Consider the following 16,934-nt stretch of genomic DNA (forward strand, 5'->3'; position numbering starts at 1 on the left):
CTCGGACTGCTCGCCTCTACTTAGTGGCATGAAAAGCATGATATTGCTGACAGAAACCTACATTTTTCTCTCATCTTTTGGAGGTGAGGCCATTCCTGTCACACCCTTTTCTCTGTGGACCTTGTCCCAGCTGTGCTGGGCCCTGGCCTCCTCTTCATGTGTGCCCCTGGAGGAGCTGCTGCACCTGGGGCTGGCAACACTCTCTCCAGAGGGTGTACTGGGTCGTCCTCAGTTAGGTCAATACGGGTCGATATCAGAGCTACAGGAAAACTCATTTTAGTAAACAGCATCTGATCAAAATTTATGACGACGTGACTGAAATATCTTCTGTGAATTTTGACCATTTGAGCAAGACCTTGTCAAGCATTAGTGCTTAAAGGAAACAGCGCACAAACTTTAAGGGAACTGCTTGCAATTTTGTGGATATATACTTATATTTTCTTTCTCGTCAAGAGTTAGATAACACTCTCATGTCTGTAGGGTAAATGTGAAGTTACAGCCAGCTGCCAGTTAGTTCAGATTAGCATAAAGACATGATGAAAACAGGTGGAAACAGCTGGCTGTGATAATGCAGTGAGCCGCTAACCTAAATTAACGTTATATCTCGTTTGTCTAATCTGTACAATAACTAAATAAATAAATAAAAATTGTAGCCATTTTTGTTTAGATTAAATAAATTAGATCTTTTCGTTCCCCCAGTTTTCAGTCTTGGTGCTAAGATAAGCCTTGTAAGCTGCAGCTTCACATCGAAGAGGAGGAGGAAGAGGAATGCTATGAGTGAATGTGAGCAAACAAGCGAATGCATTTCCCGAAATGTCAAACTATTCCTTTAAAGGCTAGGAGGAGAGCGGGCAGGAGGGGAAGAGAGAAGAGGAGAGGAGCGGTAATCACTGGAGACTATTTAAGGACCCACAAGGGCTGAAGAAGAAGAGAGGAAGGAAGGGAAAGATCAGGTGGTCCAGGAAATGAGGAGCGCAGGAAGAATGAGGGGAAGGGAAGACAGGGAGTGCAGAGAGGAGAGGGCACTCGTGGTGTAATTGGATGAACACTTGTCCCTGACAGGGTCTGTTCCTGAAAATGACAGCTCTCTCTTTCTCCCTCTAACCCCTTTCATCATTAATAGGCCTCTCTAATCTATTTGTACATCTACACAAGCACACCCTCACGTACAGCCCATCATCAGTATGGCGAGATTTGAGAGATATGGGGTTGATTTGATTGCATAATTACATGGAATTACCCAACCCCTGCTGTCACTGAAGAGTGTGGCTGTTGATGACCATCAGAGATGTACATTTTAGAGAATATTCTTTGTGTTTTTTCAAATCCGTCAAGTGAATCAGTGAGAGAAAGGCTGTTGCCTCGAGCTGCTATCTCATACTAAGATAATAGAAATTACAATTGCATCATCTGCTTTGAAACTGCTATCCCCGGCGATGTGAATGAACACACCTCCTGTTAAATCCAAATTACTGTACCCTCCATTCGCTCCCTTCAATAGCAAACTAATTTTCTCCTCCTGGTGAGCCACAATCTGATTTCCCTCCCATGTGGAATTAATTTTATTATGTTTATCAAATGCATCGTCTTCCTCTTCCTTCCTTTGCTGCGGAGAGAGAGGTGACCCGCAACCACTGTTGCACCCCTATTACAGAGTTGAGGTATGGGTTAGTGTTTTGAGCAGGAAATAGAATAATAACACGTTTGTTTGCACAATATGTTGCATGACTATTAGATTGGCCTCTTTTTCAACCGCAAAAACAGAAAGAGCATTTTCTATAAAGGTTACAAATTCTCTCCACAGGAGGTTTGGGTTTTCTGGCTGCTGGTACTTCCATTACTTTTATCTGGCTGTATTTAGACGCGATGTGTCGTGTATTAACTTATCGATGCTGTTTAGACTCTGTCCTTCATTTGGATTTCCCTCGCTGCACTTCTGTCTTCCAAGTGATGCGTATCTGCGCTCTGCTCCTCTGCTGCCTTGCCGGGATGATCCTGGGGGTTTATGCAGAGGAGCCCTGCCAGCTGATGGTCTAATCCAGATAGTGTTTATCAGATGAAGGCACCGCAGCCTCAGTTGGAATTTCCGAGTGAGAAGGTTAATGCCGCCCGTGAAATGTGAGAATTTGAAGACTTAGATATTTTCTTCTCTTTTAGCTGAGCCATGTTTTATGCACTCTGTCATCATGTGTCTTGATTTCTGATTTATCTTTGCAGTGGAGGAAAATAACAATTGCCCAGACCTTCTGCCTAACTTCACCCTCGGCTATCTGGCGGCTGACACTTGCCGAGCAGAGGGCACCACTCTCTTAGCAGCCATGGCTTTCGTAACTTGACAGGAAGTTCGTTTGGCAAACTCCGAATGTGGATTCGTGCCTTCATTCCCAGTTAGCGTTGGCGATGCACACATTCCTCCATAGTTGTGGCAAACACCCTTGGGGTGCTTGATATACTGGTGGTGAGGATAATTGACGTGTTGTAAACATAACAATGACTCATGAGCTTTTGTTTTGCTGCAAAGTGTTTGTATTACTGTGTACTACCATATGTCTCCCTTCTCTTCTTACACATTTTTGTTTGGGCTGCAGTGTGTTAAACTGCTCCCTCTCAAGAGGAAGCTCATGGGTTCCAGTCCCAGTTGGTCTAACTTCAGCCGTCTGTGCTCAGTTTGCAAGCTCTCTCTTTGCTCACGCGGGTTTCCTCTGGCTGTTGCTGTTTTCTTCCAAATCAAACACATTTGGTATTAGAGAAACTCCATCAATTACCTTTGATAACAGCGCCGGCCTCAAAACTTGGAGCTCATTCTTAAGCAACGCACAGTAGCTGCTCACTGCTCCTAAATAGTTTATATGGGTCAAATGCAGGTGATCAAGTGCCTCCCTGGGACAGCTAAGTATAACTCAGCTATATTTCTGTTTTTCATTTTCCCTGTCACTCACTTTCTCAGTCTGTCTGCCTGCTGAACGTTGCTGCACAGGCGTGGGCCATGGCTGAGCTGCTGCAGCTGATGGGCTGGACTTGGGTGGGCCCGGTGTCTGTGGATGATGATTTTGGCAGATTTGGGATTCAGATGTTAATGGATACACTCAGGGGAACTGACGTGTGTGTTTCCTACCATGAAAAGATTCCAAAGGTGCTATAATTCCTCATTTTGAAAGTGTCACTACATATCTCCTCTCTTTCCTTTTCATCCTCTACCATCTTATCTCTTTCCTATCATCTGCCCTTCGCGCTTTGATTCTTAATATATCTCTTTTTTCACTCCAAGAACTATTCAAAGATGACACCACAGAGGATTGTTGAAACCATTCAGAAATCCACCGCCAGAGCTGTGGTAACATTTCGAATCGATCAGGAAGTAAAGCTCATTTAATCACTAAATCTTTAAGCTTTTAAGCATCACATTATTTGGACATACATATATTACAAAAACTAGATGCATCCTCTCAGCTACATGATGCACCTCTGCTTCTCACGGTTGTCAGGCTTTGTTAAAGGAAGTGGTCCGCCAGAATGTAACAGATAATTGCTAATGAGACTTGGATTACTTATGGTTCTGTCTCAGAGACCTCACGTTCAGGCTCAGAGGCCATAGGTGAGCAAAACTGATGGAAAAAGGGACTAAAGTGGTCAATCATTTGAAATATCATTCACAAAATGTTTTGATTTCTCATTTCCTTCGCAATGTTCATCTCTTTTAAATTGAAATGTGTTTTTTCATTTGTTTCTCATCTCTGCGATGAGGCACTTGTACACTGATGTATCAAGCAAAAGATATGCTGAACTGTGAACCTGGAAAAAGCTTACTAGCCTTCCTGCAAGTCCATTTTACCGATGTCTAGATGCTGTAGCCCAGGCATGTCAAACTCATTCCATAAAGGGCCGTGTGGCTGCAGGTTTTTGTTCCAACCAAGGAGGAGCACACCAGGCCAACCAATCAACATCAAGGGATCACTTAGTTATCAGCTGAAGACTGAGATCAGCTGATTAATTGATTCCAGCCAGGTGTGCTCCTCCTTGGTTGGAACGAAAACCTTCAGCCACACGGCCCTTTATGGAATCAGTTTGACATGCCTGCTGTAGCCTGAACAAGTAAATGAAATTCTACAGTCTGGGTAATGGGTGCAGTGTGCAAAACAGCTTGCTGTTTTTCAGACTCTTCAGAATGTGCAGTAGAATGTGCAATCCAAGGAGACTGAGCCGGGCGGGTAGCGGAGAACGGCAGGCGATGACAGGCCAGAGAGATGAGGCAGGGGGAGTTGGCTGACTTACGGCAGGAGATCCAGGTGGAGGAAGGCTCAGAGTGTTTGAGGGCGAGGAGACAAAACACATGTGTGAGTTCAGCAGAGTCGAGCATAGGGCAAAAAGGGAGCTGAGATGACATACTACACAGAACAACTGATGATCTGGCAAAGACTGGTGTGAAGAACCAGGGTTCATATACCGTGTAGGCTGATTACTGATGAGCCTCAGGTGTGCAGGTGGGCTGGCAGCAGGAGGGAGCAGGTGAGCCGACACTATTGTTAGGTGTCACAAGGATCGCTTTCAGCAGTGATGAAACAGCCTTTTTCTGTTAGATATCCCACTAAACACCTTCAACTGGCTGTCATGAGCGGAGACCCACCTGCCTCATATGATATCATGAACTGGCATGTGTCAGCTCAGGGAACAGTGTCCAGTGGAGTTTTGTCGCTATGGGCCATTTTGTGTCCTCCAAGGATCCAGTTTCACATCAAAATGAACAGAGTGGTGCGGAGAGGAGGCAGCAACCAGGAAGCACAAATTTTTGCTTCTTTTTTTAAAATCATAAGTCTTTATTTCACACACTCAGAAATTCAATATATGGGTGTCTCTGCTTCTGAATTCTCAGCATATGATGAAATATTACTATAATATTACTACATTACCCGATACTAAGCGCCTGTGTCTGTGTGTAGTAGTCCTTGGTCTCCTGGTACGAGGAAAAAGCTGTACAAAGAGGGATGCATGTGTGCTGAGGGAGGAATTAGAAACAATACAGGTACTCTGGAGGGTTCACTGTTCTGTTTCAGCATGCAAATAAAACATATTCATTACTGAACGATAGATTTTCTCTATGTAAGCCATCAGAGGGACCACCCATCATTTAGCTTATTTATAGAGTCTGAGGTTTTCTGAGGTATTTTTTCTTAACATGCAGGAGGGAAAAGAACATTAATTTTGCACCTTGAAACCTCAGAATCCAGATCAAGCTCAGACGAATGTAAAGCCCAAAAATGTTCCTCGCTGTGTTAACATGAATAAATAAGTGCTTAAAAAACTTAACTAACGAACTGAAAGTTGAGTTAAAGTAAGAAAACTTAACTTATTCAGATCATTCATTTATTAACATTTTAAACAAAGGATGTTTGTCTACTAGTGATCCATTGGGTTTATTACCTAAAAGCACTTTTATTACTTATGCATGATATATATTTTTTCTAGCACCAATTCAACTCTATTTCTGCTTTATTATACTGCTTGAATAACTAAATTAACACATAATTTTAGATGTACAGAATCTATATCTATTTGCTAAAAGTGTTTTTGACCTTGTGGGACACAAGATACACATAAACACAATTTTCATTTTAAATTCAGAGATATTATCTTAGATTGATCTCTGTTTTGGTTTGGTTTTAACACTAACATGACATTTATTAGGTCAAATTTGCACTTGTGGCAGATTTTGTCATCTTCTTTCTTCATTGCATGAGTGAAGATTTGCTAACAGTTAACACATTATGAGAATAAACTGTAAATAAAAGCTGTAACGAAGGGTTTAAACTGCAGTGACCTAGCTGACATTAATAAAAGACAATAACAGCACCTTCACACGTATCCGTGAAAAACAATAATACACATCCGCTTTCTCCGTCTCTCCATCGTAGGATCACTGGAGCGGATTCCATGTCCTGTCCTGTCCTTTTGTTCAACTCAAACCACACAGTATGCATTCCCCCAGCAGGTGGATTTCCTTGTACAATGACACCACAGGAATCGCTCTCTCCATCATCTTGGCTGCTGGGGCAGCACTGACAGCTGCCAAATTTGCCACCTTCCTTTACTACCAACACACACCTCCGGATAAAGTATAGCACCATCCTAGATGGTGCCAAATCACATTTTAGGGAGTATTACATTGTAGTTTCATCATGCTAAGAGAATAATGGTGTAATGACATTGCAGTTTCCTGACCCATTAACATCACATTGGCCTGCTGGGCTGTCTAAAGAAGGAAAGTCCCCGACAACTTTAATGAAGGCAAACCAATTGCCTTCAGCATGCTGATCTTCTGTACTGTCTGGGTCACCTTTGTGCCCTCCTACAATAGCTCTCCTGGGAAGAACACTGTTGCAGTGGAGATTTTTGCCCTCCAGTTATGGCCTTCTGTTCTGCATCTTTGCCCGAAAGTGTTTTATTATTCTTCTGAGGCCTGAAAAAACACTAAAATACACTTGAGGGCCAAATAGTGGGAAATACCAACACCTCATGGTCAAATGTTGAAGACATAAAAAAGTTTAAGTGGAAGGGAAAACAGAATTTGCTTACGTATCAAGTTTTGAGAAGAACAACAAGAGAAAGAATGAATACATATTCTTGAAATCGATAATATTCAATGCTGTTTGTCTGCAAATATTGTCACTTTTCTTCTGCACTAAGCAACCTTATCTAAGCTAATAAATGTCGCTGTTGAATGCACTGTAGCAAAAAATCTGCACAATATGTATGTTTGCATACATAGAAATAAACATCTCATCATATTAATCAGCTCATGAGTGAATGTGGTGCCACTCATTCATTCATCATGCAGTGGATATGTGAGTGTTTGTGTTGCACACTGTGAAAACTGTTCGCTCTCACACATATTTTTTAGCATGAGAAACTGTGTATTGCTGTCTCTCAACTGCTGTCAACACATTTTTTTATCTGTCCTCCCATTTTAGAACACCCCAACTTGGATCTGGTGCATAATATGATTAGCATAGTGATTCATACAAATCCAAAAAAGCCATCATCGCTACCGCTACATCCATTTAGCAGGATTTTTGAGACCTTCAGATCATTCGCTGCCCTGTATGTAAGCAACCACATGGGCCCCAGTGAATGGTGCTATTATGGCAGACACCATTAGTTTCGGCTGTGGTTTCTATGGTGTCCGTCTCCTCTATGACACTGCCTCTCACTAACATAATAGGTGAAAGAAAGTTGGAGAGAAGCTACCTGAAAAGACATGGTTTCAAGAAGGAAAAATTCTGGACAGCCAGGATTATGGTGAAAGAGACGTCAACATCCCGCAAAGAAAATCTTTGCAAGACATGCCTCAGTCACCCAGCTTGCGTAATGATTATGAAAATTTATTTGATACGTACACTTACTTTTCTCCATTAAATCTCTTTCTTTCATGCTACATTATGTCTTCGAATGCTGTCATTGGTAAAACACTGGTGCAGCTACAGAAGATGAGGAAGAGAACAGAAGCACTGAACTTCACACTGAAATGGAATAGCCCTACAGCAGCACTAAATGTTTTTTAATGAGCTATTGATTCTACTTTATGGTCATTTTTTAGATAGTTTATAAGGTTTTTACACAAATATCCATTTATTTGTATTTTGCCTAATGTTGGTAAAAGTCTGAATGCACACACTTTTCGCTTTTGCATATCTGTATATTTTGCATATAGTCATAATTCTTGAGACCTTTCCTTTCAGTAATTATCACCAATGCATCAGCAATCTAGGCAACAATGGTGCGTGTCAGCCTGCAAATGACACATGATGCCAATTGTGACTTTTGCAATTGTGATTTGCCTCCTGAACTGGGTGGGAGGAAAAGTCTCAAGCAGTTGTCAAGCAGAGGTCACAAGTGGATTGTTAGCAACTCCGACTGAAAGACACTTAACAGAATATTTGTTTAACAACTACGAAATACCTCCTAAAAACAGACTAAGTTGAAGCAACACTTTTGACGTCGTCAAAATAAAACAAGCGACACAGACTGAGCCAAACTCAAATTTACGGCTGCTGAATTTTATTGTGTTACTTCATCTGTGTATCTTTAGTCCAATCACAGATAACACTTCCTTTCACCCCAAGATGTAATATCGCAACTTCATACTGATGACGCTATATTTTCTTTTACTTGTCTAGCCTCTGGCGGGGTGAGGTAAACCCTTGTGTGTCCCCGGGCATGTCTTTTGTCATTAAAGGAAAACATCTGGTCAGCATTTGCCGCATGAAAAAGTCACTGATGACAAGACTGAGATGATAAATAGCTGTATGTAAGTAGAAGCTATGCCCTTATTACACATTTAATTCCCTCATGCGTTTACCTTTAAACTGTCAGCAAATGTCGCCACATCTCAACTTGTTCTCTTTCAGTCGTTTTAGGATTGGATTTCTGTGAATCCTGGACTAATTCTCTACACTCACTTGCTCTTTTAATATATTTTTCACAGTCACGACACACTTCGTTTAACGTCTGTGTGCCTGCAATTTGATGGCCTATTCATTTTATTGAAGAAATTACAGCACAGTGTTTTCTCATTCAAATTATTTAACCCTCGAACAGAGATGATCGATTCTGTTCTTCTTAATTAGATCAAGCAAATAGTTTCTACCACCTGACGGATTACTCTTTGAAATGAAACAGCGATGGGCTGTGCACTATGGAGAGAAACATATCTGCTGTCAGGAGAGAGGACAGAGGAGATGAAAATGCAGGGTAAGAAGAGTGAAGGTTTGAAATAACTGTAAATCGACTAATACAGTGTCAATAAAACATCGCCGTCCATCTGCCCCCTCCTGACACCTTTTCCTTCTGTCTGTCCCTGATGGACGTCAGAGACCAATTTATTCCTCTGCCTTGGGAGAAACAACAGATCAATCAGTGGCGGATAATCAATGTTAGCCTGAGAGCAGCTGTGGACAGCAGGAAAAATGTCTGACGTTTTAGTTTGTTATTGTAGGGAACAGCCAGGCGTGATGTTTATATGTAAAGGCCTCTGGAGTATGAGGATTTAATTAACCAATGACAGCTGGGATTTCCACAGAGCATACCTCAGAGACTCTGGGCCTCATCATTCTATCTCAGGTCAAATCAGCATGGACACTGCTGCCAAATCTCATTCAGATCCAGCAATGAGCTCTCCTTCGCGTTCCCACTGAGAACGTCCGAGGAGTCGTAGCTGGAAAAATTAAACCATTCAGTTGAATCAACTGTTTTTTTAAAAAATGTTGACTTTTTTTCTGAGTATAAATGGGAGTGAAACTATAAGGGGGTTCAAGTAATTGCATCACCTCTTTCTGGTGATGCACTGTTTTTTGTGTTGTTTCTGTGATTATATTGGCTGTATTTATTTTCACACCCATGAATTCTTTCAAGTTAAAGCAAATCTTTAACTACACCAAAGGTAAGAACGTACTGTAGTATAGGAGTAAAAATTTTGTACAGGAAAACGTACAAAGACATTTGGGAAATGTATTGATTAGAATAAAGGTGCATGTGTGCACGTCCTGATAGGACATGATGAATGACAGAAGGGAGTATTGTCAGCACTCTACTACCATCTGGTGGTGAAATGTAACTGTTCATCCATTTTCCACAAAATCACACATTTGAAAGTGAGATGAGATCAACATATCTTTTATTTATATGGGGGAAAGCCAGTAAACGAAGTTCACAAAATGTACATGATCTCCTAAAATTTGTCAGCTTTGGACATTAGGTGTTTCCTTGTATTCTTTTCTGGCCTTAGTAGAATTATGTAGCACTTTGGTGCAAAGATGCAGCCCAGTAGTCCATAACTGGAGGCCAAGATAGCAAACACCTCTGTGACCGTGGAGTACTTCCCTGGAGAGCTGATGTAGGCGGGAACAAAGGCTACCCACACTGCACAAAAAATGAGCATGCTGAAGGTGATAAGTCTGGCCTCGTTGAAGTTATCTGGGAGTTTCCTTGCCAGAAAGGCCAAAAGGAGGCAAAGGCTAGCCAGCAGGCCAATGTAGCCCAGGACAAGAGCAAATGCTATGGGTGAACCTTCATCACACAAGAGTATGACAATAGCGCTCTCACGGGGAATCAGTTGGCGTGGAATCGGGGGAGCAACAACCAGCCACACTGTACAGATGATAACCTGCATAAAAAGAAATATATATTTTCTAAACATTTCAATTTCAAACAGTTCAAAGCATATTAAAAGAAGTCCTTACCTGGACTAGTGTACAAATGGCAATGAATGCCTTTTGCTGTGCAGGCCCGAACCATTTCATTACATTGCTTCCTGGAAGTGTCGCTTTAAAGGCCATTAGCACCACAATAGTTTTCCCCAGAATACAAGAGATGCAGAGGACAAAGGTGATGCCGAACGCTGTGTGTCGCAGCATGCAGGACCACTCAGAGGGCCGGCCGATGAAGGTCAGAGAGCACAGGAAACACAGAGTCAAGGAGAAGAGCAGCAGGAAGCTCAGCTCAGAGTTGTTGGCCCTGACAATGGGAGTGGTCCTGTGATAGGAGAATATGAAGACCACAACACAGGTACAGAAGGAGCCCAAGAGGGAAATAGCCGTCAGGGTGATGCCCATGGTGTCATTAAAGGAGAGGAACTCCACCTGTTTGGGGACACAAGCTGTCCTCTCAGCATTGGACCAGAACTCTGGCAGGCAGCGAACACACTCTATGGCATCTAAAGGAAAGACAGGAAGTCTTCAGCTGCTATCCTGAGGCTTTACCACTGCAACTGTAGGTCAGATTCTCAAACAAAATGTGGGCAGTTAGCCTTTCCTCACCAGTCTGATTGCTAATCTCCCCGGCTGTACAAGCCACACAATCATGGCAGCAGATAGGGAACTGAGGTCTGATTGCCTTGCGGGTACCTGGGGGACAAATGCTGCTGCATACGGACAAGGGAACCTGAGCAAAAGAGGAAATGCATACTGCACTGGTTACCACACAGTCAAATAATGAAAATATTGTTGCACAAAATGCAATTCACAAAACACTGTTTTATTCTACTGAGAACCCTACTTCGGTTTGGTTGCCATTCCATACAATGTTCTGTTCCTGTATCTGGAGTTTTTGTTGTCCAGCTGTGGTTGTCTCATCAAACTTGCCAATAGTGACATAACCCATTTCTCCAGTTTGTGTCAGCTGCCAGGTAACCAGGTCATACATGGCTGCAGGGTCACCGTTCTTGTCAAACTTGATTTCATCACCAAATGAGTTCAAGTATTCCACCTGCGTTATGTAATGAAGCAGCTATGGGAGGAAAATGCATATGATCATCTTGCAGTATCGCCAAATCTATACTGTCTTTGCATGTAACATTTGTTAATCTAGACTGCATATGGTTTGCTACCTGCCATGGTTGTATATTGTCTGCATCAGGACAGGCCTGCAGAGGAAATGGCCCTTTTCCTTTCACACAGCTTCTCATAGCCTTGAGTGCATGAACAATGGCATACACAGCCTTATATACATTGTAGGAAATCCTTAGCTGTGACACATCTGAATAGATATTCTTCACATTCCCCAGCTCTTCTGCTCCAGAGCATGGAGGTTTACCCTCAACATTACGTTCCTGACCTTCATGCACACCCAGGCTACACTGAAAAACCTCTTCCCAGAAGGGTATCAGGAAGGGATCTTCAAGGGCATCTGGGCTCGAGGGATGCAAGCGAAGCAGGAAATCTTGCAATCCAGGGATGTGTGCTCGGCGAATGGCAAATCCCATAGAACCCTGCAGGATGTGGCGGTACTTTCTGGGGGAGGAGAGGACGGCAGCTGTGCTCCAAGCCTCACTGGCCAACCACTGTATCCCAGTGAGCCCCTGCCTAAATTCAGAAGACATGTAGGTGGAATTTTTGTAATGACAAACACATCATAAATTCAAACCCAGTAAACCTGTATCAATAAAAACTGAAGAGCCCAAACTCATGCCTGAGTACTTCATCAAACAACGCAGCTGCGTCTTGTTCCACAGCAAACACCAGAATCACCCGAGCCCCAGAGGAGCGGATCTTAGAAATGATAGATGAAATTGCAGTCTGTGCTCGGTTCTTAGGGATGATCTCATGGAGGGCAACGCAAGCACCCAACTTTCTAACCTACGAGAGCAGCAGGGGAGACACATGACAACTTATTCAAGTCAAAGATCACAGTATGTTTAATAAGTTATGCATTAAAAATTACAGACCCACCTCACTGGCAAAGATGCTAGCCCCACCACGGCCATAGGCATCATCCCCCGCAATCACGCCCACCCAAGTCCAGCCAAAATGCTTAACAAGCTGTACTAGTGCATCTACCTAGAGAGAGTAAGAGGAGAATAGAGACAATGAGATAATGATCTATATAGTTTCAGACATGAAAATGTGGGCATGTTTTTGTTTGTGTATAGAGGTTATACCACTTTGTGAGTAATCCGACTGTCTGCTGTCTCTAACCTGAAAGAAGTCGCTGGGCATGGTCCTGAGAAAGGCAGGAAACTCCTTTTTATCACTTAAACAGGCACAGCTGGAGAAATAACTCACCTGAATGGAGCAAAACACAAGTGGTAACTTCATTGTACAATTAACGACTACAAGAAACAATGTACAACTTTAAAACATTCTCAAATCATTCGGTCGGACTTAACTCATAGTACACAAAGCTTAAAGCCAGTATGTGTTGAATTTGAGACCATCAACTTTGACCCTCCCCAGTGGTGGTAATAACAAAAAACATTGTGGTACACAGTTGTTGAATAGCTATGACTATCTTACCTGTGGCACATGGAAGACGCCCAGGAAACGGGCCACAACGAGAGACTGCGTAGAGCCTCCATCTCCGATCACCGCTGGTACAGTCTTATGACAGGTGTCTTTACTCTGCATCTCTCCTTCAACCCCCGAACCCTTGTCACTCCTCATTAACTGCATGGCAGCCCTCAGAGCTTGATGAGGTGTGCTGCATGAGTCATAGATCTTGTAGCCCAGTGTGATGTTGGGAAGGAGTTTGCCATTTCTGTTGATCTCCTCGATGGCAAAGATCATAGTTTGCATCCAACGAAACGTCCGGAAGTTAAATCTGGAAGAGAGAAAATGTTTTGAGGTTAAGCTAGTAGCAATTTTAAATTCTGGCACAATTATAAGTGTGGAGCTCTTTACCGAGAAGCATGAAAGCAAGATTTGTGCCATATTTAGCCTCAAGAGCAGAAATTACAGTTGCTTAATCACAATTTTGCAGCCACAGCTAAAAGTGGTTTACCTGGTGCACTGCGTGGGAAGAGGTGTGGAGGTGAAGGACAGACTGGGCTCCACCACCATGTCATGAAGGGAGAAGAGTCCCCCTAAGATGATGTCCCCCTCTTTCTCCAGCACAGGCAGGGACATAGAACCTGGGATTATTTTGCATTTGTGGCTCTGGTCTTGGTGGGGATTCGTGGGAGGAAATACCACAAACCATAGGAGACTCACAAACACAAGCTCAGTCCTTCTCATTGAAAGACTTGACTCTACTGATCTCATCCGAAAATAACTAATTCTTTCTTTGAGCTGATTCACCGTATACGCTTGAAAGCAAAGGCACATCTATACAGCTCACCAGAAAAGAATGATCCAGACAAGCACACTGTAAGGTAATTTCTTGATGGTCAGTAAAAAGCAAGAGCTAGTGCACAGAAAATATTACATTATGACCCCATTCAAACAAAGACAGGATGTACAGAAATAATAAGTACATTACCATCAACCTAAGCCCTTAAATACAAGATAAAACCCTATTTTTTAGCACAAGTTCATCAAACACTTTCAGAGTGCTACATCTTCATTGCATTAAGACTGCACAGATAAGCAATCCAGTCTTGGGATGCTGCCCTGTAGCCTATATATATACCACATGCCTCACATCCCAGCTGTCAGATTTAATTCCTTTCCCCTGGGCCTCTGATCAATGGAAAACGAGCCCCACATTTCACAGTAACAACAATAACAAGGAACTGGTACCAGCACTGGACCATAATGGAGAGAGACATGAGCTGTGTCATATCACAGTGTCATGCCTGACTAGGCCTAACTCAACCTTCAGTGATGTAAAGAGGCAGGCAGTAGACCCGTGTCACAAGGGGCTGCTAAACTAAGTTACATGCCTTTCAAACACACACAGACACACACACACAAACAAGATACACATAGCGAACTACTGAGCGAGAGGAAAACTGAAAAAAGGTACATAAGGTCCATTATTGTGTTGTTTTGAATGTACATTTACTGTGAGCAGTGTTACCTGACATACAGCAAAACTATTAAGTAGTAATTTGCTTTCAAAATCATGGCAACTTCATCAGGATCCAGAAATTTGTCTTAAAGTTTTGATCTAACCTTGAAGTATTTTTACAAACAGTCTTTTCTTCCCTACTTGTTCTTATTCTTGCGTTGGGTTAAACAGGTTTAAAATTGCGAAATTAATGAGTCATTAAGCTGTTGTGCACATCATTATCAGGAGAAAGCCCGCAGGCTACAAAACAGAGCACCACAGTGTGATGTTCAGCAAAGAACATTTTAAATGCTGTATGTTGTGCTGCCTCGGGTCATGGAGGTTTGTTATGCACTTAATATGTCCCTGTGTGACTCTCAGAAGAGGAACAACAGAGGGGCCCTAAGACAGAACGCTCTGTATTACTATACAGTTGTTTCCTTTTATTGTAAGTAAGCCTTTGACGAGATCTTACACTTAAAGCATCAATGTCCTTTTGGGGGAAAGTCTTATTGTTTCTGAACACAAGCTGATCAGAAGTGAACGATAAGGAGATTGCAGCTGTATCACAGCTGTTCTCACGGGCATATGAGATTCAAGATAATTAAAGCCCATGGGTATTAAATGTTTCACCATATTCTATGAAGTCCTTGAATTTGCAGATTGCAAAAGACAGACAGAAAAAAAAGGAATAACAGACAGACAATCAACTGGAGAGGTATGATGAGTAGATTGAGATAAAGAAGAGGTAAATTAGCTATAACGACAGGCAGACAGACAGATAATTAGACAGACAATCAAAAAAAACAGGGAAGAGCAGGATGGGGAAGAGAAGAAAAGGGGATAGACAAGACATTTAGATGGACATTTACTGATTATACATTACATACATTTCTCCACTGTGCAGTGCTGGGGGAGGCTTTTTTAGCTGCGTACCCAACTGGTTTGCCCCCTGCCTCCAGTACAACCAGTTCTCTAGCTGCCAGAGGGCAGTTTTATGTTGATAACTAACTCCTGGTAACAAGCCCGTTGACAGGGGGGGGGGGGCAACCGGGTATGTTGTCCCGGGCCTCAGGACCATAGGGGCCCCTGAATGACCCTTAATTTATTTCACTTTACATTCACATATTTCTTTTTGATGAAATCATTGCCTGATGAATTAAACATTATTTTCTACTCAACATATACTTAAAAACTTTAACATATTAAATATTTAAATATTTCAAATATATATATTTTCCTTTTTTTGCACAACACCCCTACCCCCCCGTCTTAGCAGAGAATGATTTGACCCCGCTCTGGCGCCCTTAAGGAGGGAGAGGAGGGGGTGCTGTGGGGGCCCTATGATGGTCTCTTGTCCCTGGGCCCCAGCAAGTCTGTTGACAGCCCTGCCTGGTAATATGATTACCAGAAAGACGTTTCTTTGACATTAGTTTTAACTGTTTCATGGATAAATCTAGTTTAGTGAAAACCAGGTTCCCAAAATATCTGTTTTCCTTCTTTAACAGTATTTTCTTTACCCAAGTGATGGCTATTGCCCCAAATTTTGGTGACATTTAGATTGCATCCCTCCTGCACAATAAAACCCGCCTGGTGTTTTGTCAGTGGGATGCTTTTAATGTGAAGGAGCAGCAACAGTAAACGTTCAGTGTGCATCAGCAGTCAACGCTCCAGCATTAACAGCTCCAATATGTTTGTAGAGCAGTGACCACTGTAAGCAGTCAGACTCACCGTTCAGTGAAATTGTCAGGTTTTTTACCATCGACTACAATATTTTCAGTGCATCTATAGTGAGTCTCAGTCTCAGAGAGCTAATGGACCTGGAAGAGTGGCATGTCTATGCCCTCTAGTGAGAAACCGGTGTTGCAGCTGGATTGGATCTTTGTGTGCATTGAGTTTCAGCCACTTTTCTCTGTGACCAGCAGGATGTTAAACTGGAACTTGACCGGTGCCCATGGAGCACAAGCTAACAGTGCTCCTGATGGAGCGCAGAGTGTGATGGTTGGTCTTCCGGTGCTTTTATTGTGACATTCCACTTCCTGTGTTCGTGACTGTGTGCGCTAACCTTACCTTGTTTCTGAGGCTCCCCTCCCCCCCCGCGGCGTCGAGGAGTGATTGGACGCACCTGGATTCACTTCCGAATCAAGACGGCTACTTAGACCCTGCGGTGACGCTCCTCGACGCCAGAGTATACTACTACCTTCCGTGGTACCAGTGGCTTCCAGTTTTCTCTCGTGGTAACTATTTAAGACTACCTCTCCAGTGAACTGCTCGTGTGTAGTAATTTGTGTCTCTCCTCTGTTTTCTTCCAGTGCCTCCCGTGCCCACACAGCCCAGCACTCTCAGAAGCCTCTTTTCGTTGTTTGGATCTCACGCACCATTTTGCCTTTGTGTTTTGCAATAAACCTTTGTTACACCTTCTCCGTTTCTGCTCCTGGGTCCCTCTCTAACTTCAGCGTCACAGAATACTCTGGCCACTATGGACCCAGCGGAACCGGACCCCATTCGAGCTGCACTAGCCCACCAAGGACGACGACTTGGCCAGCACGAGGACATGCTCCGGGGAGTGTTGGAAACTGTTCAAAACCTAAGTGCCCAAGTCCGTGATCTCACCGCTCAGCTCAGCCGCTCAGACACCCGCAGCTCCCCCTCCCCGGTGAACCCCGCTCCACCAGCGTCTC

At 43.0% G+C, this 16,934-nt stretch overlaps 1 protein-coding gene across 1 annotated transcript; it reads right to left on the reverse strand.

The window, feature by feature from the left end:
• Nucleotides 1–9,721: 9,721 nt before the first annotated feature.
• LOC121609219 (extracellular calcium-sensing receptor-like) lies at nucleotides 9,722–13,499 on the reverse strand. Its single transcript, XM_041940796.1, has 10 exons — nucleotides 13,267–13,499; nucleotides 12,783–13,086; nucleotides 12,465–12,551; nucleotides 12,219–12,326; nucleotides 11,959–12,125; nucleotides 11,378–11,852; nucleotides 11,047–11,277; nucleotides 10,809–10,932; nucleotides 10,233–10,705; nucleotides 9,722–10,156 (listed from the first exon to the last, which is right to left on the reverse strand). The coding sequence occupies exons 1-10, from the start codon at nucleotides 13,497–13,499 to the stop codon at nucleotides 9,722–9,724; spliced, it is 2,637 nt and encodes an 878-aa protein (XP_041796730.1).
• Between the last annotated feature and the right edge of the window lie 3,435 nt (nucleotides 13,500–16,934).

The sequence above is a fragment of the Chelmon rostratus genome, chromosome 7 (genome assembly GCF_017976325.1).
Source record: "Chelmon rostratus isolate fCheRos1 chromosome 7, fCheRos1.pri, whole genome shotgun sequence".
Taxonomy (NCBI): domain Eukaryota; kingdom Metazoa; phylum Chordata; class Actinopteri; order Chaetodontiformes; family Chaetodontidae; genus Chelmon; species Chelmon rostratus.

Bases quoted from the DNA above. Each gene is read 5' to 3' on its own strand.
- LOC121609219 (XM_041940796.1), bottom strand. From the start codon at position 13,499: ATGAGAAGGACTGAGCTTGTGTTTGTGAGTCTCCTATGGTTTGTGGTA. The intron at 12,327-12,464 runs GTTAGAGACAGC...TACTCTCTCTAG, and splicing joins TGCCCAGCGACTTCTTTCAG to GTAGATGCACTAGTACAGCT. The intron at 10,933-11,046 runs GTAGGGTTCTCA...TCTTTTGCTCAG, and splicing joins GGAATGGCAACCAAACCGAA to GTTCCCTTGTCCGTATGCAG.